This window comes from Hemiscyllium ocellatum, chromosome 3 (assembly GCF_020745735.1).
Source record: "Hemiscyllium ocellatum isolate sHemOce1 chromosome 3, sHemOce1.pat.X.cur, whole genome shotgun sequence".
Taxonomy (NCBI): domain Eukaryota; kingdom Metazoa; phylum Chordata; class Chondrichthyes; order Orectolobiformes; family Hemiscylliidae; genus Hemiscyllium; species Hemiscyllium ocellatum.
The window spans coordinates 89,204,902-89,228,814 of NC_083403.1; the positions used below are offsets into that span (position 1 = coordinate 89,204,902).

The following is a 23,913-nucleotide window of genomic DNA, read 5'->3' on the forward strand; positions in this document are numbered from 1 at the left end:
ATCCCCATGAAAAGAAAGATTATCCGGGGTGGGATTAGATAGCCATGGCTGACCAAGGAAGTCAGGAAATGTATTAAAGGAAAAGAGAGATCCTATAAAGTGGCCAAGAACAGTGGGAAATCAGAAGATTGGGAAGGCTACAAAAACGAACAGAGGATAACAAAGAGAGAAATAAGGAAGGAGAGGATCAAATATGAAGGTAGGCTAGCTAGTAATATTAGAAATGATAGTAAAAGTTTGTATCAATACATAAGAAACAAACGACAGGCAAAAGTAGACATTGGGCCACTTCAAACTGATGCTGGAAGCCTAGTGATGGTGATAAGGAAATAGCAGGAGAACTTAACAAGTACTTTGTGTCAGTTTTCACGGTGGAAGACATGAGTAATATCGCAACAATTAAAGGGAGTCAGGGGGCTGAGTTGAGTATGGTTGCCGTTACAAAAGAGAAAGTGCTAGAAAAGCTAAAAGGTCTTAAAATTAATAAATCTCCTAGCCCCGATGGGACACATCCTAGAGTTCTGAGAAAGGTGGCTGAGGAAATAGCGGAGGCATTGGTTGAAATCTTTCAGGAGTCACTGGAGTCAGGGAAAGTCCCAGATGATTGGAAGATGGCTGTTGTAACCCCCTTGTTCAAGAAAGGATCAAGACAAAAGATGGAAAATTATAGGCCAATTAGCCTAAACTCGGTTGTTGGTAAAATTCTAGAATCCATCATTAAGGATGAGGTTTCTAAATTCTTGGAAGAGCAGAGTCTGATTAGAAGTCGTCAACATGGATTTAGTAAGGGGAGGTCAGGCCTGACAAACCTGTTGGAATTCTTTGAAGAGGTGACAAGTAGGTTAGACCAGGAAACCCAGTGGATGTTGTCTATCTAGACTTCCAAAAGGCTTTTGATAAGGTGTCACACGGGAGGCTGCTGAGCAAGGTGAGGGCCCATGGTGTTCGAGGTGAACTACTGGTATGGATTGAGGATTGGCTGTCTGACAGAAGGCAGAGAGTTGGGATAAAATGTTCTTTTTCGGAATGGCAGCTGGTGACGAGCAGTGTCCCGCAGGGTTCAGTGTTGGGGCCGCAGCTGTTCACATTATATATTAATGATCTGGATGAAGGGACTGGGGGCATTCTAGCGAAGTTTGCCGATGATATGAAGTTAGGTGGACAGGCAGGTAGTACTGAAGAAGTGGGGAGGCTGAAGAAGGATCTAGACAGTTTGGGAGAGTGGTCCAGGAAATGGCTGATGGAATTCAACTAGAGCAAATGCAAGGTCTTGCACTTTGGAAAAAAGAATAAAAGCATAGATTACTTTCTAAACAGTGAGAAAATTTGTAAAGCCAAAGTACAAGGGGATCTGGGAATGCTAGTCGAGGATTCTCTGAAGGTAAACGTGCAGGTTGAGTCCATGATTAAGAAAGCGAATGCAATGTCATTTATCTCAAGAGGGTTGAAATATAAAAGCACCGTTGTGCTACTGAGACTTTATAAAGCTCTGGTGAGGCCCCATTTGGAGTATTGTGTCCAGTTTTGGTCCCCACACCTCAGGAAGGACATACTGGCACTGAAACGTGTCCAGCGGAGATTTACACGGATGATCCCTGGAATGGTTGGTCTAACATACGAGGAACGGCTGAGGATCGTGGGATTGTATTCATTGGAGTTTAGAAGATTAAGGGGAGACTTAATAGAAATTTACAAGATAATACATGGTGGACGCTGGAAATTTTTTCCGTTAGGTGAGGAGACTAGGACCCGTGGACACAGCCTTAAAATTAGAGGGGGTCAATTCAGAACAGAAATGCAGAGCCGTTTCTTCAACCAGAGAGTGGTGGGCTTGTGGAATTCATTGCCGCAGAGTGCAGTGGAGGCCGGGACGCTAAATGTCTCCAAAGCAGAGATTGATAGATTCTTGATGTCTCGAGGAATTAAGGGCTACAGGGAGAATGCGGATAAGTGGAGTTGAAATGCCCATCAGCCATGATTGAATGGCGGAGTGGACTCGATGGGCCAAATGGCCTTACTTCCACTCCTATGTCTTATGGTCTTATGAACTGAATGGATTGCTAGATTGCAGTGGGTTTGGAGTCACATGGAGCAGATCAGGTAAGGATAGCAGATTTCCTTCCTGAGTGAACCAGGTGAGTTTTTTCTGCCAATTGATAGTTTAATGATTTTAATTCCAGTTTTTAATAATTCTATATTGAAATTGGAATTTTAGATTGTTAGACCAGTGACATTACCACTATACCACTGCCACTGCCGAATTACTGAATGTTTGCTAACCTGGCTTCCATTTTCATGTTTAAAAGCATTGCGTTGTAGTAGTACTCCAGCATAAATTTTGCATTACTTGTCTTTTCTAGTATTTTATCATTGAGGTGAATGCTCGTCTTTCTAGAAGTTCAGCTTTGGCCAGTAAAGCAACTGGTTATCCATTGGCTTATGTTGCAGCTAAACTAGCCTTGGGCATCCCCTTGCCTGTCCTAAGGTAATTTTTTTGCTTTACAACTAAAGTGTCTTGTGCATGAATATATTGGTGTTTTCAGGCTGCAGAATATTGACCTGCAATTCTCTGTAATGTGGGTCTTGTCAAATGGGCTAAAAGAGATCTATTCCTTCAAAAATAAAATACTACAGTTGCAAGAAATTTAAAGTATGTACCGAAAATATTATAAGTACTCTGTAGGTCAAGAAGCATCTGTGCACAAGAAGTCTTCAGTGATGAGATGTTTTGACAGTCGTAACCTTTTTGCAATGAATTTATAGGTCAATATATGGCAGTCTAATATTGCCCATACAAATGTTTATTTTTCAAGTGGCCTGTGCTATACAACAGTATCACAATTTAGCGTAGTGTATTGATCTAAATTTCTGCATTTTTATTGGGGACATGTTATGGTGGAAGGCGCCTGTATGTTAATTATTATGAAATTGTTAACTAATTTGGTGAAATGTGTTGGTGCAGCCTTGGAGGACTGAAGGGCTTGTTCTTGTGCTGCATTTTTTTTGATTGTTCTTTGTTCTAATTTGTTAAGAATTGGTTTACTTTTGCTGCCCGGGATGCACAAAAGAAATGATAGCCTTGATCAGTTTCAAATGTAGACTATTTTTTAAAAAATTTGTTAATTGTTTACTTTAAAAGCGATTTGGTATATTGTCCGCCTACTGCAAGTTAATATTTCAAAGTTCGCACAGAGCAAGATATTGAACGATTCTTCTACCACCTTCACCTGACCCTATTTCTTTTGGCCGGATATCCCTCAACACCTACAGTAGACCCTTGCTTGCCATTTGACCTCTGCTAAGATTTTTATCATTGGGAATTATTGATGTGACATCAATTGTTTCGATTTCACCACTTTGCTGACTTGCTCTAACTCACCTACCTTTGAACTTGAGGCTTTTGTTTCCAATCCAAAGTTGTCTCTGCACCTAATGACATGAGGTTATTTTTGTTGTTTGGCCAACCACCTTCTGCCCTGTAAAAGCTGAGTGCCAATTTTCTTAACACATGCTCCTAACTCCCTTAACCCCTGTCATTGAATAGAGGATCCTTTTTCAGATTGACACACGCTTGCTACACCGTTTCCAACTTCCTATTCCCTAAATTTCCCACAGTCCACATTTGACTCCGTTCCAAGCTTGTTCAGCAAACTGTGTAACTATTGTTATTTTAAATGTTAGCCAAGACATATGAGTGATGTATCTTTTCTGCCTGGCATGCCAGAACGGATATCAAATATGTTATGATATTGCAATATTCTTTCAGGTCTTTTAGTGAAGTTGTGACTTGTTGCCATGTCCTTCTATTTCTGTTATCCTTCTGCTTTAAAGAAAGCAAACATTTAAAAAGCAATGTGACTTGCATGAAGATAGTTAGCTTTTTGAATTTTTGCTTATATCTAACGCAGAAATTCTGTGACAAATTCAACAACTGCAAACTTTGAGCCCAGCCTGGATTATTGTGTTGTGAAGGTACCCCGTTGGGATCTGAGCAAGTTCTTGCGTGTAAGCACCAAAATTGGAAGTTCCATGAAGAGTGTTGGTAAGTATGTCCTCAGCAGCATCTATGGTTTGGCCACATGTTATAAGTATGTTTTATCATTTATATGAATGTTTTAGTGTGTATAAATATTTACCTAAGCTAATTCTAAGTTGGAGTTTTTCATAATGTACAATCCATTGTCAATTTTAAGTGTGATGATAATGAAAAGCAAAATATTGGGCATATAGTTTTCACCAGCCAACATTGATGATTGTGTGCCCTTCTTCAGAACTGTTATTCATTTTATGTAATCTGTTTCAAAAAGGAGAAGTGATGGCTATTGGTCGTAATTTTGAAGAAGCTTTTCAGAAAGCACTGAGAATGGTAGATGAGAATTGTGTTGGATTTGATCATACCTTGAAGCTGGCTACTGATGAGGTATGTTGGAGATCATTTCACATCTGTTGCTTTAATGGCATGAAGGTTTAGCATCCTCCAAAAAATAAATCATAATGATTATGGAGACGTTCTTTGTGCATGGGCAGCAGTTGAAAGAAATAGCATATTGCTATGTAAATTATTCAAAAAGAAAAAAGTTTCAAGCTTTTGGTAGTTTCTGATCCCTATTTAGTCTTTAATTTGTATCCTTAAACCAGAAGTTGAATACAATTTTTGTACTCTAATGATGTTGAAGTTACTAACAAAAGCAAGGATCTGTGTGGGAAAATGTTTCTCGTGGAGATTCAGAAAGCTGGAAAGCTTGAGACTTAAGAGGTAGACAAAACATCACTTGTTGGAGTTATCAACCATTTGCATATCATCTGGCCATTGCAATAAATAGTCATGTAATCTTTTTATTTCTTTCCAAGTTCGATGTTAGTGAGGTTTTTCTGCCATCTGTGAAGATAGACATATTGCCATAAATTGCCTGTTTGTATCTACAGTTTGACCTGGTATAGTGAAATAATTACAAATAATCTGATTTCCTGCAATAACATTGCACTTTCAGAATAAATATTGAAATGATTTAAGCTTTTTAATCTTTGGAATTGCTTAATTTCTTGAATTGGTTGATTTGAACTGTCATATTGAAATCATGTGTCTGTCCCTGTCAATTGTGACATTAAATTTGAAAAGGAAATAACCATTTAATTGGCTTCCTTGAACATTGTAGCATGCATATTTGGGGGGAGAAATAATTTTGTATTCTGAGTCCTGATCTCTTTGGAATAAATAGCAAGTTTTCTTCCATTATTCTGATATATAACCTGAAGTGGTCACCATCAAAATAAAGTCAGCTACCTGAAATCTAACACTTCTTTTGTTGTAATGTACTTAAATATCCAGTAAAGAATGCTGCATCGTGATATAGAGGTGAACTTTTCCCAACTAGTACAGCCTTTGAGGCCAACATAAAACCTCCATCTCCAGTCAGTACTGGGACATGTCTTCCCACTGTCATGGGCAATTCTATGTCTGTGTTAAGTAAATAAAGACCACCTAAATGTAACAGTTTGTCTTGTTTCTTTCCTGCAATACTGATTATGATCACAATCTTGCATTATGATGGGAGTCATAAGAGCTAATATCACTCTTGTTGATGTTGGGTCAATAGCTCATATTACCAGTTTTTGCCTTGTGTGTTGTATTGTGCTAATTCACACATACAGTTTCACAATTTTCTTAGCAGTTTAATATTCCTGTGAAAGGTCCAGGGTAAATATTTATGTTGCACATTCCTTCTAATTTCAATTTTAATTAGCTTTTGATAATATACCATCTTATTGAATAACTTTTTTTAGGAACTTAAAACTCCAACGGATAAGAGGATCTTTGTCCTTGCTGCTGCCTTGAGGTCAGGCTATGAAATTGAACGTCTATATGAGTTGACCAGAATTGACAAATGGTTTCTTCACAAGATGAAAAACATTGTTGAATATTCACTGAAGCTGGAGTTGTACACAAAGGATGAAATGCCTTGTCATGATCTCCTGCAAGCGAAGCGTCTTGGTTTCTCTGATAAACAGATTGCAATAGCCATACAGAGGTAAACCAGTTGGACAATTCACAATGACTTATAGTGCAAATTGTTTTCCAAAAGAAATGGTCTAAAAGCAATTGCGTTTGACTAAGATGTTAATTGTTTCAATTTGATTTTTCATTTCCACACAAGTCTAATATTACTGGACTGTCAACATGCTGTTCTTCGTTGTCCCTTCCAGTTCCATTTATATTTTGGTATATTTTTATGTCTGATCCTTTAGAAAATTAAGGCAAATTGGTGCAGACACATTTTGAAAAAAATAAGCAGTTTTTGATTATTGGGTTACTATTTGTTAAGCTTGTGCTTACAGATTTGATTTTTCACTTTCGTATACTTTTGTTACAGCCTATACTATATTTAGAACATAGAACAATACAGCGCAGAACAGGTCCCTCGGCCCTCTATGTTGCACCGACCTGTGAACTATTCTTGGCTCGTCCCCCTACACTATCCCAAATTCATCCATGTTTAAATCTCCCTGGCTGAGTTGATTATATTAGCAGGTAGGGCATTCCACGCCCTTACCACTCTCTGCATAAAGAACCTGCCTCTGACATCTGTCTTAAATCTATCACCCCTCAATTTGTAGTTATGTCCCCTCGTACACGCTGACATCATCATCTTAGGAAAAAGACTTTCACTGTCTACCCTATCTAGTCAATCCTCTGATCATCTTGTATGTCTCTATCAAATCCCCTCTTAGCCCTCTTCTTGCCAATGAGAACAGGTTCAAGTCTCTCAGCCTTTCCTCATAAGACCTTCCCTCCAGACCAGGCAACATCCTGGTAAATCTCCTCTGAGCTGAAAATGTGTTGCTGGAAAAGCGCAGCAGGTCAGGCAGCATCCAAGGAGCAGGAGAATCGACGTTTCGGGCATAAGCCCTTCTTCAGGAGATTTCCTGAAGGCTTCTTTCAGAAAGCCAGTTTCTAATCCAAACTGCTGAATCACCCTCAATTCCGTGCTCTGCATTTTCTCCAACAGCCTACCCTGTGGAAACTTGTCAAAGGCTTTACTGAAGTCCATGTACGTCACGTCAACTGCCCTACCCTCATCTATATGCTTGGTCACCTTCTTCTCAAAAAACACAATGATGTTTAAGAGCCATGACCTGCCCTTGACGAAACCATGTTGTCTATCTGAAATAAAATTGTTGCTTGCTAGATGATTATAATTCTTATTTCTTTATAATCCTTTCCAAAACCTTCCTTACAACAGAAGTAAGGCTCACTGGTTTATAATTACTTGGGTCATCCCTACTGCCCGACAAGGGCACAACATTTGCAACCCTCCAGTCCTCTGGTACTAAACCTGTAGACAATGATGATTCAAATATCAAAGTCAAAGGCTCTGTTATCTCCTCCCTAGCTTCCCAGAGAATCTTCTGATAAATCCCATCCGGCCCAGGGGACTTATCTGCTTTCACTCCTTCTAGAATTGGTAACACCTGTTTGTAACTAACCTCGATCCTTTCTAGTCTCATATCTCATACCTCATTCTTCTCCTCTACAATATTCTCCTTTTCCTGAGTGAAAACCGATGAGAAATGTTTGTTTAACACCTCTCCACAGAGTCCACATTCAACTTCCTACTTCTGTCTTTGACCCTATTCCTACCCTAATCATCCTTTTATTCCTCACATACCTATAGAAAGCTTTAGGGTTCTCCTTTATTCTATTTGCTGAAGATTGCTCGTATCCTCTCTTTGCTCTTCTTAACTCTCTCTTTAAATCCTTCCTCGCTGATCTGTAACTCTCCGTTGCCGGTTTAGATTTGTGCATGTTGGATGAATTGGCCATGCTAAATTGTCCAGTGTTCAGGAACGTGTAGGTTGGGTACATTAGTCTGGGGTTAAATGTAGGAAAATGGTTCTGGGTGGGTTATTCTTCAGAGGGTCAGTGTGGACTTGTTGGGCTGAAGGGCCTGATTCCACACTGTAGGGATTCTATGGTTCTATTCTGTGATTTATGTTGAAAAGCAATAAATGAGGTTGTGATTTGAACACTTGATTTTGTTACCGTCTTGAGTTGGATTGGTGGGGGTGAGGGGAAAGATATGGAGTTGGAAAAATCCTAAAGAATTCCCCTTGCTTCTTGGGTAAATATATGTTCAAATTCTTTGTATCCAAGGCTGGTGACCTATAAATTGCTTTGGTTGTTTTTCCTTCAGTACTGAGCTCGCAGTGAGGCGATTGAGACAGGAGTGGAACATCCTTCCTGTGGTGAAACAGATTGATACAGTAGCAGCTGAATGGCCTGCTCAAACCAACTACCTTTATTTGACATATAATGGTGAAGGACATGATCTTGACTTTACTACACCACATGTGATGGTAATCGGTTCTGGAGTTTACAGAATAGGGAGCAGCGTGGAATTTGATTGGTGTGCTGTTGGATGTATCCAACAGTTACGCAAGGTTAGTCTTAAATTGCTTTCTTAGCATATTTGATATGACCATTTAAAGAAATAATTGTGAAATGTAGCTTCGGTTTATAATGTCGTCTGTAATCTGTCCAATAAATACCTTACTCACTGCCACAAGAATGTACACCAGCATTTGTTGATTTTAAAGCTGGTAACTTTTTAAGAGCAGAGGTTGTTGGAGGTGAGTACATGCTTGAGCATTCCCCTGTACCTGGGCTTGTAGTTACCAACGTATTCACTTAGTTGTTACTGGACTTAATGACAAGTGATTAGGATGTGTTCAGTTTGCAGACCTACCAGATAGATCAACTTTTCAAGCACTGGTTTATACACTGAAATGAATATACTGGTAAGCCTGCCTCCTGGCTGTTATCTACTGATGACAAGTTTGGAACATGTATGACCCATAGTGTAAAAACACAAGTTTAATCTAAACATAATTTTGAACTATCAGTTGATTGCTGTCTGATTGTTATTGTAAATAGCATATTGATGAGTCATGACTTTGGTGATTTTTAAAATTTATCGGTTTATTACTTAGATTTGAGTAAAGTGCAAAATTATATACAGTGCCTTCCTAAATCTGTAGGTATAAATTCAGCGTTTGATTGACCAGAAGTGTAGCATGGTTTGCTTATGTTCTTGAAAGCTGAAATGCCTTTTAACAATCTTGTGCTTCATTCCATACAGATGGGCTACAAGACCATAATGGTGAATTATAATCCTGAAACTGTCAGTACAGATTATGATATGTGTGACAGGCTTTACTTTGATGAAATATCATTTGAGGTAAGTTAACTCTTTGCTTATTTTGGCAAAAGGAGAATTGTTTAAAAATTCAGAACCACATTTCATATTTGGAAGAGAATTCTTATTTAAACGAAAACTGAAAATTACTACAGTTTGTTATAGAGCTATTTTCCAACATTGTTGACTCCATGCACTTGTTATAGTGTGTGTGTGTGTGTGTGTGTAAAATAAGTCTTTTGGTCAATATATTTTCTGATTTGAAACTTAAAAAGAAGAGACCTCCTCGGTCAGATTTCATAGTATAAGCTTTCCACTTTCATGGCTGTGATGAGAGATATTCCTGGAATTGGGTCTGAATTATTTGGCTCTGTAATAAAAACTACTTCCATTTATTGAATTGAACACATTCGAATGCCTTGTTTTAATATTCTTCAGGACAAAATCTCTCTCAAACATTGAGATAAATACACTCCGTGCGATGTGAACTACATAGAACAGTGATTATTGAGTCATTGACACAGATATACAGCACGGAAACTGACCCTTCAGTCAGATTCATCCATGTCGACCAGAAATCCTAAATTAATCTAGTTCCATTTGCCAGCACTTGGCCCATTTTCCTCTAAACCCTTCATATACACATCCAGATGTTTTTTTTTTAAATGTTGTAATTGTAACAGCCTCCATCACTTCCTTTGGCAGCTCATTCCAAACACGCACCACCCTTTGTGTGAAAATGTTGCCCCTTAGGTCTCTTTCAAATCTTTCCCCTCTCACTCAAAAACTTATGTCCTCTAGTTCTGGATTCCCCCAACTCGGGGAAAAGACTTTGTCTGTTTATCCTAACCATGCCCCTCATTATTTTATAAACTTCTGTAAGGTCTCTGATACTCCAGGGAAAACACCGTCAGCCTCTCCCTACAGGTCAAACCCTCCAATCCCAGTAACATCCTTGTAAATCTTTCCTGAACCCTCTCCAGTTTCACAATGTCCTTCCTATAGCAGGGAAACCAGAATTGCTCACAATATTCCAAAAGTGGCCGAACCAATGTCCTGTTCAGCCGTAGCATGACTTCTCAACTCTACTCAATGCTCTGACCAGTAAAGGAAAGCATACCAACGCTGCCTTCACTCTCCTATCTACCTGTGACTCCACTAGGAACTATGAACCTGCACTCCAAGGTCTCTTTGTTCAGCAGCACTCCCCAGGACCTTATCAATAAGTATGACTACTTGAGATTTGCCTTTCCAAAATGCAGTACTCACATTTATCTAAATCTACTCTAAATCCCGTTGTACTCCGAGGTAACCTTCTTTGCTGTCCACTACACCACTAATTTGGATGTCATCAGCCAACTTGCTAAGTTTACTTCCTATGTTCTAATCCAAATCATTTATATAAATGACAAAAAGCACTGGCCCCAACACCGATCCTTGTTGGCACACCAATGGTCACAGGTCTCCAGTCTGAAAAGCAACCCTCCACCACCACCCTCTGTCTTCTACCTTTAAGCCAGTTCTGTATCTATATGGTTAGTTTTCCCTGTATTCCATGTGATATAAACTTGCTAACTAATCTCATGAAAAATCTTGTCGAAATGCCTTGCTGCAGCCCATATTGATCGTGTCCATTACTCTGCCCTCCTCAACCCTTTTTGTTACTACTTCAAAAAACTTTAGTCAAGTTGTGAAACCTGATTTCCCACGCACAAAGCCATGTTGACTATCCCTAATCAGTCCTTCCCCATCTAAATACTTGTAAATCCTGTCCCTCAGGATTTCCTCCAATAATGCGCTCGGCACCAATGCCAGGCTCACCGGTTTATAGTTCTCTGGCTTTTCTTTATCACCGTTCTTAAATAGTGGCACCATGTTAGCCAACCACCAGTCTTCCAGCTTACCTATGAATATCAACAATCCAAATATCTCAGCAAAGAGCCCAGCAATCATTGGCAGCTGCATCTACTTGCCCACTCCTTTAGAAAGACTATCTGTTTCCTCAACATGAGCCAAAGCATCTTGGTAATTGCCAGATTATTTGGGCAAAACATCATTACTATAACACTGCCCCCTTGGGGGTGAAAAATCTTCAACGTTCCCACAAGGCTCTAAAATTGTGGGTCATACTAAAAGCACAATGAAGAACCTTTTGCTCGGAAGAAAGTATGTTGATTCCCCACGTCAGCTCCAAGGTCACATTAAAGACATATCACTCCCCAGTGGCCACAGTTCAACAGTTAAAGCAAGGGCCAGGCTTTTGTCCCCAGGGGTTTTGCTGCCTTGTTGTCAATCTCAAAGCTGAAATGCTGGGGTCTGCCTGTTCCCATTTTCGGGATCCCTAAGGAAAAGGTTGTCAGCAATGGTTGTCGGGTGGACACGTAAAGTAGATTCCACCCCCGGGGGGTATCCTCGTTCCAATCAACCCTATCAGGGCAGGCATACGGCATTTGGGATCACGAGGGCGCTGGATATAATTTGTTTTACCTGTAACTTGCATCATGGTTCAGCCCAGTTCTGGCCATCGCAATAGAAAGCCACCGCTCACCTCATTTGTGACTGGAAATTCCTGGACTGGTTCGTACTGTTGGTCTGGATCATGTCAGTGACTCCAGGTGGAAAACTTTGCAAAAGCATAGCGTTAAATAAAGATAATTGAGCTTCTTGATTATTGTTCTATTGTATGACACTTCCGTCAGACAGAGGCACATCTTTCAGTATTGTAACACAGTCATTTGTATTCAGGTTACATAATTCCGGTTACTCCCATAGCTTCCCATAGAGTTTTAGGGTAATCTAATTTGGTCCCGAGAATTTATCCACCTTTATGCATTTTAAAACATCATTCCTCTGTAAGATGGTGACATCTTGAAAAATGTTCATATGTTTCCCCACATTTTGTATCTTCCATGTTACTCCCATATTCCCTTTCATTCGCACAATCTTCACCGACTACATCAACGCAAAGTACTCATTTAGTATCTTCCCCCATCTCTTCTGGTTCCGCACATAGGCTGCCTTGCTGATCTTTTGTCCCTACTTACCCTTTTGTCCTTAATGTATGTACAAAATCCCTTTGGATTCTCCTTTACCCTATTTGCCAAAGATATCTCATCACGTGTCCCCTTTTTGCCCTCCTGATTTCCCTCTTAAGTATACTCCTAATGCCTTTATACCCTTCTAAGGATTCACTTGATCGCTGCTGTCTATAACTGACATATACTTCCTTCTTTTTCTTAGCTAAAATCTCAATTTTTCTAGTCATCCAGCATTCCCTGCACCTACTAGGCTTGCCTTTCACCCTAACAGGAATATACTGTTTCTGGACTCTTGGCTATATCTTTTGTTTTGAAGGCTTCCCATTTTTCAGCTGTCCTTTTATCTGCGAACATCTGACCCCAGTCAACTTTTGAAAGTTCTTGCCTAATACAGGTAGACAAGCCTTTATCCAAAATCATCGGGGCCAGCTATTTTTTGGAATTCAAAATTTTTCGGATTTCGGAACAAATATAGCGCCCCCTGTAGGGTCCAGGGCAGCACCCTGTAATCAAGCATCAATACTGCAGCAAAAACTGATGAATATTCACACTAAGTGGGATGAACAAAGACTTAGAAATACTACCACAGTTTGTTTATAGAATAATATACTGATAAATGAAATACATAGACCATAAGTAATCAAGAACATTTTATTTCCAGAAAAAACATTCCAAGAAAAACATTCGTTAAATCATAAACATATACAGCTTCAGCACTATGGCGGATGGAGTTTTTAAAGACTTCAAGTATCATCCGTCTCATTAACATTAGGTTTCTGTCTAAGCAATCTCTCTTTAATTGAGTAAATTGCCATGATCTCTTGCTCACTGATAAATGAACATTGTTCAAAGCCAGCAATTAGTAAGGTGGCACGGTGGCTCAGTGCTTAGCACTGCTGCTTCACAGCGCCAGAGATCCGGGTTCAATTCCCGCTTCAGACAACTGTCAGTGTGGAGTTTGCACATTCTCCCCGTGTCTGTGTGGGTTTCCTCTGGGTGCTATGGTTTCCTCCCACAGGCCACAAATGTGCATAAATTGGCCATGCTAAATTGCCCGTAGTGTTTAGTGAAGGGGTAAAAATATAGGGGAATGGATCTGGATGGGTTGCTCTTTGGAGGGTCGGTGTGGACTTGTTGGGCCGAAGGACTTGTTTCCACACTGTAAGTAATCTTAATCTAATGTAATTAACTGATCACACATTTTCACTATATCGTCTATAGGGACTTTTTCAACTGTGTTTACTAAGTCGTCATCATCATCATTATGGGTGGCACGGTGTCACTGCTGCCTCAGCGCCAGGGACCCGGGTTCAATTCCAGCCTCAAGCGACTCTCTGTATGGAGTTTGCATATTCTGACCGTGTCTACATGGGTTTCCTTGGGGTGCTCCGGTTTCCTCCCACAGTCCAAAAATGTGCAGGTTAGGTGAACTGGCCATGCTAAATTGCTCATACTGTTAGGTGAAGGGGTAAATGTAGGGGAATGGGTCTGGGTGGGTTGCACTTCGGTGGGTCGGTGTGAACCTGTTGGGCCAATGTTCACCATTGTAGGGAATCTAATCTAATCTAATCATCACTACTATCCTCACACTTATCTGTATTTCAAACCATTTCAGCAATTTTCCCATCGCTCAAGGAATGCGTGACAGACGGATTTCAGCATTTCTTCGATGTCAGCACTCTAATTTATTCACACTTTCGTCCGATAAACTTTGTACTAATCTTGCAAGGTTTGCTATCATCTTTTTCTATTCAGTGACATGAAATCCTTCGAGGCCTTCATCTGTAGGTTAATTTACATGAAGCATCATTGTAGGCCTGAGTCTGTGCCAAGCATTTGTTAATATTGATTTATTAACGTCCGTCCAGGCATTAGCAACTGCGTAAAGGAAATCTTGAACACTAACTTTCAGGAAGTCTTGAATTCCTACCTCTGTTGACTGCAGCAAGCAAACAGTTTAAAAATAGTCTTTATACTTGCTGTTCATGGAGTGCAAAATTCCTTGGTCACAAGGCTGTAATACAAATGTCGTGTTAGTGGGCAAGTAAATGCCGAAAACGTTACTTTTCACAAGAAATTCACAGGGGTGTGTGTGGAGCAATAAAATTTTACAGTTTTCTTCCAAGCCAGCTTGTCTGCAATGAGCTTGTGCCGCCGGTAACAAGTGGTTACTGAACCAGTCGAAGAAAGTTTCTCTGGTTACCCTTGCTTTTTTATTTGCATAATAATGCGCAGGTAAGTTGTGTACACCCGTCAGACATCTCGGATGTTTGCTTTTTCCAATCGCTGCCAATTTCATCTTGTGTGTGCCTGCAGCATTGGCATACCCAAGAATAGTTCACCTGTCCTTAGTATCCTTAAAATCTGCTCATCAGCCCTTATCAATATTTTTCTCGGGACATAGTGCTAGTAGGGCATTGTTTCATCAGCATTGTAAATTTGTTCAGGACTAAGGCTTTACTCGGATATTATCTTGGCAAATTCATCAATATAATTTTTGGCTGCTTCATAGTCAGCAGAAGATTTTTCACCATAGATTTTCAAATATTTTGCACCAATTATGTTTCTTAAATTTCTGCAGCCAACCTTCTGAATATTGACATTCACCTTTACTGTTCAGTTCTTTATGATCTTTTCTAGCTTGTTTCATGACTAACAAACCAGTCAGTAGCATACGTTCACTTCTTCACTGTCGAATCCACTCCATCAATCTTAAAGTTTTTTTTTTGTCCAATGCAGTGTTCTCCTATTTTTCATTAGTTTATGGTCATCACTGTTACCATAAAACTTAAGTAACTTGTCTTTCTGTTTCTTCAAATCATTTACAGTGGTAGTTCCGACACCATATTCTTCACTAAGACGTCGCATAGACACACCATGATCAATCTTCCGCAATAACTCCAGTTTCTGCATTATTGACAACGTCAGATGCTTCCTTTTCTTTTTATTATTGTTAGACATAGGTGTACTGGCAGCTCTTTTTGCCATTTTTAAAGTGAAATTAAACACAATGGGGAAAAGAAATATACAGTTGACACCTGCCAGTGCTGGGCCACGCTGCCAAGAGGGTTGAGTTAGTGTGGGCTTCACCCGCCAAACAAACCTTGTTATCAGACATGACTGATGCTCCACACTCCGTGAAAACACTTTGGATTTCAGAGCTTCTTGGATTTTGGAATTTGGGATAAAGGATCGTTTACTAGTATTGTCTAAATTTGGCCTTCCACCAATTTAGAACTTCAACTTTCAGATCCAATCTATGCTTTTCCATCATTATTTTAAAACTAATAGAATTATGGTCACTGGCCCCAAAGTGCTGTCTACTGACACCTCAGTCACTTGCCCTGCCTTATTCCCAAGGCAGACATACTGAGTCAGAACATTTTCTTGTACAACACTTAACTTTTTCTCCCTCTAAACTCTTAATGCTGTGACAGTCCCAGTCTGTGGTTGGAAAGTTAAAATTTCCTACCATAACTACCCTAACCATCTTCCAAATTTTGGTTCTCAATTTCATGCTGATTATTGGGGGACCTACAGTACAATCCCAGTAAGGTGATCATTCATTTCTTATTTCAGTTCCACCCAAATAAGTTCCCTTGATGTCTTTCTGCGAATATCCTGCCTAAGTACAGTGGTAATGTTATCCCTTATCAAAAACACCACACCCCCCCCCCACCCCTCTTGCTCCCCTTTCTATTCTTTCTACAGCATTTGTATCCTGGAACATTAAGCTGCCAGACTTGTCCGTCCCTGAGCCACGTTTCTGTAATTGCTATGATATCTCAGTCCCATCTTCCTATCCATTCCCTGAGTTCATCTGTCTTCCCGGTTAAGCCTCTTGCATTGAAATAAATGTAGTCTGCCCCTTTTATTTCTGTTTTTCTGCTGAACTTGGTAATTTTGATTTGGTACTTGTGGAGTTGTTGCTTTCGTGTATGGGAGTGGTAAATTCATGCTCCAATAACTGTATATGTGTTGGCTATAGACTGCCAGGTAGTGGAAAGAACGGAACCAAAAAAATGCAGCACCAGAACAGGCCCTTCAGCCCTCCAAGCCTGCAGTGATCCATATCCTCTATCTAAATCTGTTGCCTCTTTTCCAAGGATCTGTATCCCTTTGCTCCCTGCCCATTCATGTCTAGATACATCCTAAATGATGCTATTACACCTGCCTCTACCATCTCTGTTGGCAATGCGTTCCAGGCACCCACCACCCTCTGCGTAAAGAACTTTCCATTCATATCTCCCTTTAAAGCTTTCCCCACTCACCCTGAACTTGTGACCCCTAGAAATTGAGTCCCCCACTCTTGGGTGGGTGGTGGTGGTGGTGGTGGTGAGACGTTTCTTGCTATCCACCCTGTCATTTTCCCCCTCGTGATTTTGTAGACCCTGAATCAGGTCTCCTCCCCACCCCCCCTTCCCTCCACCTCCATCTTTCTAGTGAAAGTAATCCTAAACTACTTCATAGCTCGCACCCTCCATACCAAGCAACATCTTAGTGACCCTCCCCTGCACCCTGTCCAAAGCATCCACATCCTTTTGGCAATGTGGCGACTCGATCTGTACACAGTCTTCCAAATGTAGCAGAACCACAAAGTCTTGTACATCTGTAACACGAACTGCCAACTCTTGTACTCAACATCCCATCCGATGAAGCATGCCATTTGCCTCCTTGACCACTCTATCCTTCTTCAGGGTACAATAGAACTGAACAATCTGATCTCTCTGTATATCTATTTTCTCTAGGACGTTTCAATTTACCATATAGATCACTCTTGAGTTGACACTTCCAAAATGCATCACCTCACATTTACCGAAATGATCTCAATCTGCCATTTCTCCACCCAATTTTCTAAACTATCTATTCTGCTGCAGTCTCTGACAATCCCCTTCACCGTCTGTTACTCCACCAATCTCAGTGTCATTTGCAAATTTGCTAATCAGACCACTATACCTTCCTCCAAATCATTTATGTATATCACAGACAACAGTGGTCTCAGCACTGATTCCTGTGGAACACCACTGGTCACAGTTCTCCATTTTGAGAAGCTCCCTTCCACTATTACTCTGTATCCTGCTTCCCAGCCAGTTCTCTATCCATCTCGCTAGTACACCCTGGACCCTATGCAACTTCACTTTCTCAATCAGCCTACCATGGGGAAACTTATCTGATATACTGAATTCCATGTATATGACATCTACAGCCCTTCCCTCATCAATCAATTTTGTCACTTCCTCAAAGAATTCTATTAAGTTGGTAAGACCATGACCTCCCTTGCACAAAACCGTGCTGCATTTTAACTGATAAGCCCATTTTCTTCAAAACATAAATAGATCCTATCCCTCAGTATCTTTTCCAGCAGTTTCCCTTCTTAAACAAGGGGACAATATTAACAATTCTCCAGTCCTCCGGGACCTCACCGTATTTAAGAATGCTGCAAAGGATGTAGAAGAACATTTACAAGGAAGTTACACATGCCAACATTATAGAGCAACTTCAGTTACCCAAACATAGACTGGGATATGTGGAGGCTAAGAGGCAGAGAGGTGCAAGCACTCCTAAATTGTGTGCAGGAGAATTTTCAACAGCAGAATACTTCAAATCCAACAAGAAAGGATATATCGTTGGATTTGGAGCTTGAAAATGGTGTGGGCCATGTGAATCAAGTGTCAGCTTGGGACATTTGGGACACAACAATCATTGTATCGTAATGTTCAGGATTATGGTGAGAATGACATGCAGCAACCCATAGTGAAAAATATCAGTTGGTAGACCGAAGACTTCACTGGGCAGATCTTGATAGGATTGACTGGAACAAGAGATTAGTAGTTAAAACAGTAACTGAATAACTGTCTTCAAAGCGAGGTTGAAGACAGGTGGTGCTAGAAAAGCACAGCAGATCAGGCAGCATTCAAGGAGCAGGAGAATCAACGTTTCCGCCAAAAGCTTCAAAGAAGAGGTGGTTCAGGTATATTTCCTCAAATGAGAAAGGTGGAACCAACACATCAAGGCTCCACAGATGATAAAGGAGATGAAAATTAAGATCAAGAAGAAAAAGTGTGCTTAAGACAATGTAAGTAAATAAAATTGAGAATCCAAAGGAGAGAGGTGATTAAAGAAAAAAACAAAAAAGAAACAAAGATAACCAACAGAAAGAAGTGTCCGAGTTTTCTATGACCAAATAAATAATAAGTCAGAGTAGGTCTGATTAGGAACCGAAACGGGCTGGAGAATGCGGCATGACTGAAATGTTAAATGAATACTTTGCACTTGTCTTTGCAAAAGAGAGATTCTATATGGACTGTAGTGACAGGCGATAGAACTCAGTCACTAGAATGCTTCAGATTTGATAGCGCAAGAATTTTGGATAGATTGTTGCTAACAATCTTCTTTGGAAATTGCAGGGGTACTGCCATAATCTTTTGGCCTTCCTTTCATCTCAGGGTGGTACTATAAGACTGGAGAGTCGCAAACGTGGTTGCCTTGTTCAAGGAAGTCTGTAAGGATAACATTAACAATTACAGACCAGTCAGTTTAACTTTAGTGGTGGAGAAACTTCCAGAAACAGTTCTTCAGATTAAAATTAGTAGTTTCATGGGGAAAGGTAGGTTTTTTGGGAAGAGTAAGCATGGATTTTTAAAGGTCAAATCATGTTATGGAGTCATACAGCACAAAAGCAGACTCTTTGCTCTATTTGTTTATGCTGATCTGGTATCCTAAACTGAACTAATCTCGTTTACCATATCATTGAAATCTTTGCTACTAATGTACTGGTCCAAATGTCTTTTAAATGTTGTGATTGTATCTGACTCTACCCCTTCCTTTTGGCAGCTGATTCATACATGCATCACCCTCTGTATGGAAAAAGCTGCCTCTGGTCCCTTTTAAATCTTTCCTGTCTTATCTTAAACTTATGCTCTCTAGTTTTGGACTCCTCCTATCCTTGGAAAAACACTTCAGCCATTCACTCTACCTATGTCCCTCATGATTCCCTAAAACCTTATAAGGTCATCTTTTAGCCTCCAAAGCTCCAGGGAAAGATGTCCAGCTTATCCAAACTCTCCTTATAACTCTCACCCTCCAGTACTGGTAACATTCTTGCAAACTTTTTCTGTGCCCTTTTAGTTTATCAACATCCTTCCTATAGAAGGGCGACCAGAATTGTACACAGTATCCTAAAAGTGGCCTCACAAATGTCTTGTATAGCTGCAACATGACATCCCAACTCCTATACTACATGCTGTGACCAATGAAAGCCAGCACGCCACGTGCTGTTTTCACAGTCCTGTTTACCTGCTACACCACTTTTAAGGAACTATAACCCTCACTCCTAGGAGTCTCCGTTCAACAACACTCCCCAAGGCCCTACCAATAACTTTAGGTCTGGTTTGCCTTTAGTAAAGCAGAATACATCGCATTCATCTAAATTAAACTCCGTCTGCCACTACTTGGCCCACTGGGCCTTCTGATTAACATCTCATCGTACTCTTGGATAACCTTCATCACAATCCATATACCTCCAATTTTGGTGTCATCCCCAAAATTAAAATTGGAATTAACTTTGTACTCACGTTCTGAAAGGAGTACAATGAAAAGTGCACAATTCCCCACTAATGGTTCAAAAGTCCCTAGGTACAGCTTTTTCAGGTAGTTATTTGTGTGTGTGTTGGGGGGGGGAGGGGGTGGGGAGAAGCAATATAGAAGATGCGCTGCAAGTTGGCGTCCTGTTTCCCCAATGTAGAGGAGATGTCTTCTTTCCCAGCTATCCACTCCATCTTCTGCTCCAACCTATCACCATCCACCTCCCACCTTCATCTACCTATAACATTCCTAGCTACCTTGGTGCCCCCACACTTCTGATGAAGAGCTTATGCTTGAAATGTCAACTCTCCTGCCCCTCGGATGCTGCCTGACTGGCTGTGCTTTTCCAGCACCACACTTTTTTTTTGACTCTGACCTCCAGCATCTGCAGTCCTCACTTTCTCCCACCGTTGAAGACAGTACATAAGAATGGTTCCAGGGATTAAGAATTTTGGTTATGAGGATAGGTTGAAAATGTTGGAGCTGCTCCCCTTTGAGAACAGAACATTGAGAGGAGAGGAGATCTGATCAACGTTTTTCAAAAGTGAGCTAGTTGAATAATTGGGGAGAATCTGTTTTGGCTTAAAAGAAACAATGTGAGAGCCTAGATTTAAACTAATCTGCAAATGAGGCAAGGGGGAGGTGAAGGGAAACCTACACACAGTGAGTAGTTAGGGAACGTATGGAGGCAGATTCAGTTGAAGTATTCAAGGGGACACTGTTTTTGTCTAAATAAACATCCAATGTGGAAGAATATGGGGGAAAATGCAGGAGATTGACACTAGGTTATGTTCACTTAATGAGCTGGTTTAGACATGCTGGACTAAATGCTCCTTCTGTGCTGTAACAATTCTGTTTCTCTGAATACACAAATCAGCCTGAGAGTTCTCCATACCTGGGGACTGACCTTGTATACTGGGTGGTACTTCATACCATGTCACCTTTAGTAGCATTCAGCCCTAGAAGCAGATGTGTCCTAATTCTCCAAACATACTTTCAAATTCCATGATACAATATATGATGATCTCATCCACTCGGAGCTGGGATATTTCATACCAAAAGCATCTCGACGTTTATCTTGCTGAGCAATCTTGAAGCATGTCTTGCACTAAACCTTTCTTTTTCTGGTTTAATTTACTTTAGTTGCAGCTTTCCAGTTATTCTGGACTTCTTACTTTTATTTTGAATATGTGTTGTCAATTTGACTGACTGACTTTACCTAAAGTGTACTGGAGGAGGTCACAGGATTTCTTTCTCTCTGCCTGAGGATTGGCTAACACAGTCTCCTGTGATTTTGCATATACTTTGAAATCAAAGTGAAGCCAGAGCCAGCTTTGTTACTCCCCAATATTGTTGGTCACTTGTCAGTTATTAGCCATCTGAGTAAGGTGGGTTTCAGCCTTCCTAGAAAGTTGGCATGTCTCTCACACTTAGTCCAGTTGATATGATGAGTTATAAGGCTGATGTAAAAATGCTGGAAAACAAGAATTATCCAGCCATAAGTTTAAGAATGTGTTTATCCTATCAAGTTGTGGTTATTACCAGTGTAACTGTTTGTGTGGCTGTGGATGAATTAACAACGATATGCGATCCATAATCTCTTATATTTGGCCAGTTACCTTTCATGCAGCTGCAAGAAGAAAGTGTGCAATTGTTTTCTTTTAAAAGTTATGTTATATTCTCTGCATTTGACACATTAAGTTCCTTGCTACACTTGAAATTCTCTCTCAAAACACTGGATGCCTTGGTGCTGCAGTTGTACTAGATTTCCAGTCATAAGTGCTTAGCCTGTTGTTTGATTTTGGCAATAGACTGTTCAGTTAAGCTAGACCACATTTAGGAAATGCTAACTTTGTGATCATAAGTAAAAGTGCATTTCAGACTTATCATCTTTTCAGGTTGTGATGGATATTTATGAACTTGAAAATCCAGAGGGTATAATCCTGTCTATGGGGGGACAGTTGCCAAACAACATTGCCATGGATCTACATCGCCAGCAGTGTCGAATCTTGGGCACATCTCCGGAATCCATTGACACAGCTGAAAATCGCTTCAAGTTCTCCCGAATGTTGGATACTATAGGAATTAGCCAGCCACTATGGAAGGAACTGTCTGACACTGAGGTAAATGTGCATGTGCCTGCATGCCAATTATTGTAAGCAGTTAAACTCTCAGATGTTTTCAAGTCTTTTGTTGTAAAATACTTACTAGTTTTAAACTGTTTCATCCTTATTGCTTCATTTGGAGGATTTATGGAGTGTTATCTTGATCTCAATACTGAATGATTGATTGTTTCCGTTTACAGTCCTCCAAACAGTTTTGTGCAAAAGTTGGTTATCCATGTCTCATTCGCCCTTCATACGTGCTGAGTGGGGTTGCTATGAATGTGGCTTACTCGGACAGTGACTTGGAGAAGTTCCTTAGCAGTGCAGTGGCCGTTTCAAAGGAGCACCCAGTAGTCATATCGAAATTCATTCAAGAGGCAAAGGTTAAACAAAATTGATTTTCTCATTGTTGGAAACTACTTTGCAGTTCTGTTTTTGTCAGTTGATTTTGCTTTTCTGAGCAGGTACTTGCTTTTAAAAAGTTAGGACCTAATGACAATAATTATGTAATTCCATGTGTTTGGAAGCAGTGAGAATTCTTGTAATTGCTTTTGTGTGTCATGCTAAAACTGGTGTGATGCAATGCTGCCTTGCCTAATTAAGTCCATCTTTGAAGTATTCTGTGGAATTGTATATATTTTAACAATTTTTGATTTTGTAAAGCGGTTAGTATTTTAAATCGCATTGGCTAGCTTGTGTGTACATTTGACGATTTTAATTAAGCACACTTATGTTACACAGGAGATTGATGTGGATGCAGTTGCCTGTGACGGCGTTGTGATAGCAGTAGCTATATCAGAACATGTAGAAAATGCAGGAGTTCACTCTGGAGATGCGACATTGGTGACTCCACCTCAAGACTTAAATCAGAAAACAACAGAAAGAATCAAAGCTATAGTACATGCAATTGGTCAAGAATTACAAGCCACTGGACCATTCAACCTTCAACTCATTGCAAAGGTTAGATTTTTGAGCAATTGTGAATTGTTCCATATTTGATTTACATTCTATATGAAGGAAGGAGCAGAGGAAAGCCTATTTATTTCCTCTATTCTACTTGGTCCCTACAAATAATGAGCTAAGTTTTTCTTTATTTGACTGTTAGAAAAATTTTAGGCTGCAAACTTTGGGAATTTCTCTTTACGGAAATTCATATTATCCAAATGCAAAATATAAAAAAATCAACAAACCAACTATTCATGTCAGACTGTGATTTTATTTTGGTGTAAGATCCGTTATAAAAAAAATTGGATTAACTTTGCTGTTGTAACTGATTGCAGATCACAAAATGTTTATATTTGACCCATGTGCTCTTCTTTGCATAGAAATGAGTTGTTTCTTTGCCTTTCTTCCATCGTAGAATCCACCTAAACTTTGAATAATTTAAAGGCTTTTGCTCCCTGTTACTTAACCCTGAACACCTTAAACAGCTGTGACATTTTGTTTGAAGCACTGCTTTCTGGCATGAATTCTGAGCCAATTATTTAGCAGTTGATATCTGTATTGTGTTGTCTTGCAGTCATGTATAATTTGAAATTGTGCTTTAGATTGAACTTGCTTCATTCTACTTGATTTATAAGGTGTTCATACGTCTGTGCACTCTTAGAGTCTGGCATGAATGTAACCATAGGTGAATATTAAATAAGCAGTCTAAATTAATGCCTGTAATATACCTTGCCTGATTTTTTTTCCTTTCTGTTCTCACCAAATTGAACATCATGTGAGATGTAAAACTTATTCTTTTGTCTATATTTAACATTCACCAATGGTCAGAACTTGCCCCATTTGCGTTTCTCTACCCTAGATTGGTCCTGCAACACAAGGGAATCAGTCTTGTGTTCCTCTTGCACAGCCTTTAGGGCTTGGATATTTCATGTCTTTGATGAGCGAAATTGAGGACAACACTCGCAAAGTGTCCACTAAAATGCTACAACTAGTGTTTGTCAGCTCTGATGCAACTGATTTGGCAGCATAGCGCAACACATTTACTTG

At 40.0% G+C, this 23,913-nt stretch overlaps 1 protein-coding gene across 2 annotated transcripts in view; it reads left to right on the forward strand.

Annotated features, from left to right (window-relative positions):
- The window catches only part of cad (carbamoyl-phosphate synthetase 2, aspartate transcarbamylase, and dihydroorotase), a 143,490-nt gene that overhangs the window by 72,377 nt on the left and 47,200 nt on the right, over positions 1-23,913 (forward strand). For both annotated transcript variants that reach the window (XM_060851657.1, XM_060851663.1), the window contains exons 14-22: positions 2,361-2,485; positions 3,909-4,042; positions 4,308-4,420; positions 5,785-6,029; positions 8,193-8,439; positions 9,138-9,236; positions 21,715-21,939; positions 22,122-22,304; positions 22,663-22,881. In XM_060851657.1, coding sequence (XP_060707640.1) covers positions 2,361-2,485; positions 3,909-4,042; positions 4,308-4,420; positions 5,785-6,029; positions 8,193-8,439; positions 9,138-9,236; positions 21,715-21,939; positions 22,122-22,304; positions 22,663-22,881 — 1,590 coding nt within the window. The remainder of the gene's footprint in view (positions 1-2,360; positions 2,486-3,908; positions 4,043-4,307; positions 4,421-5,784; positions 6,030-8,192; positions 8,440-9,137; positions 9,237-21,714; positions 21,940-22,121; positions 22,305-22,662; positions 22,882-23,913) is intronic.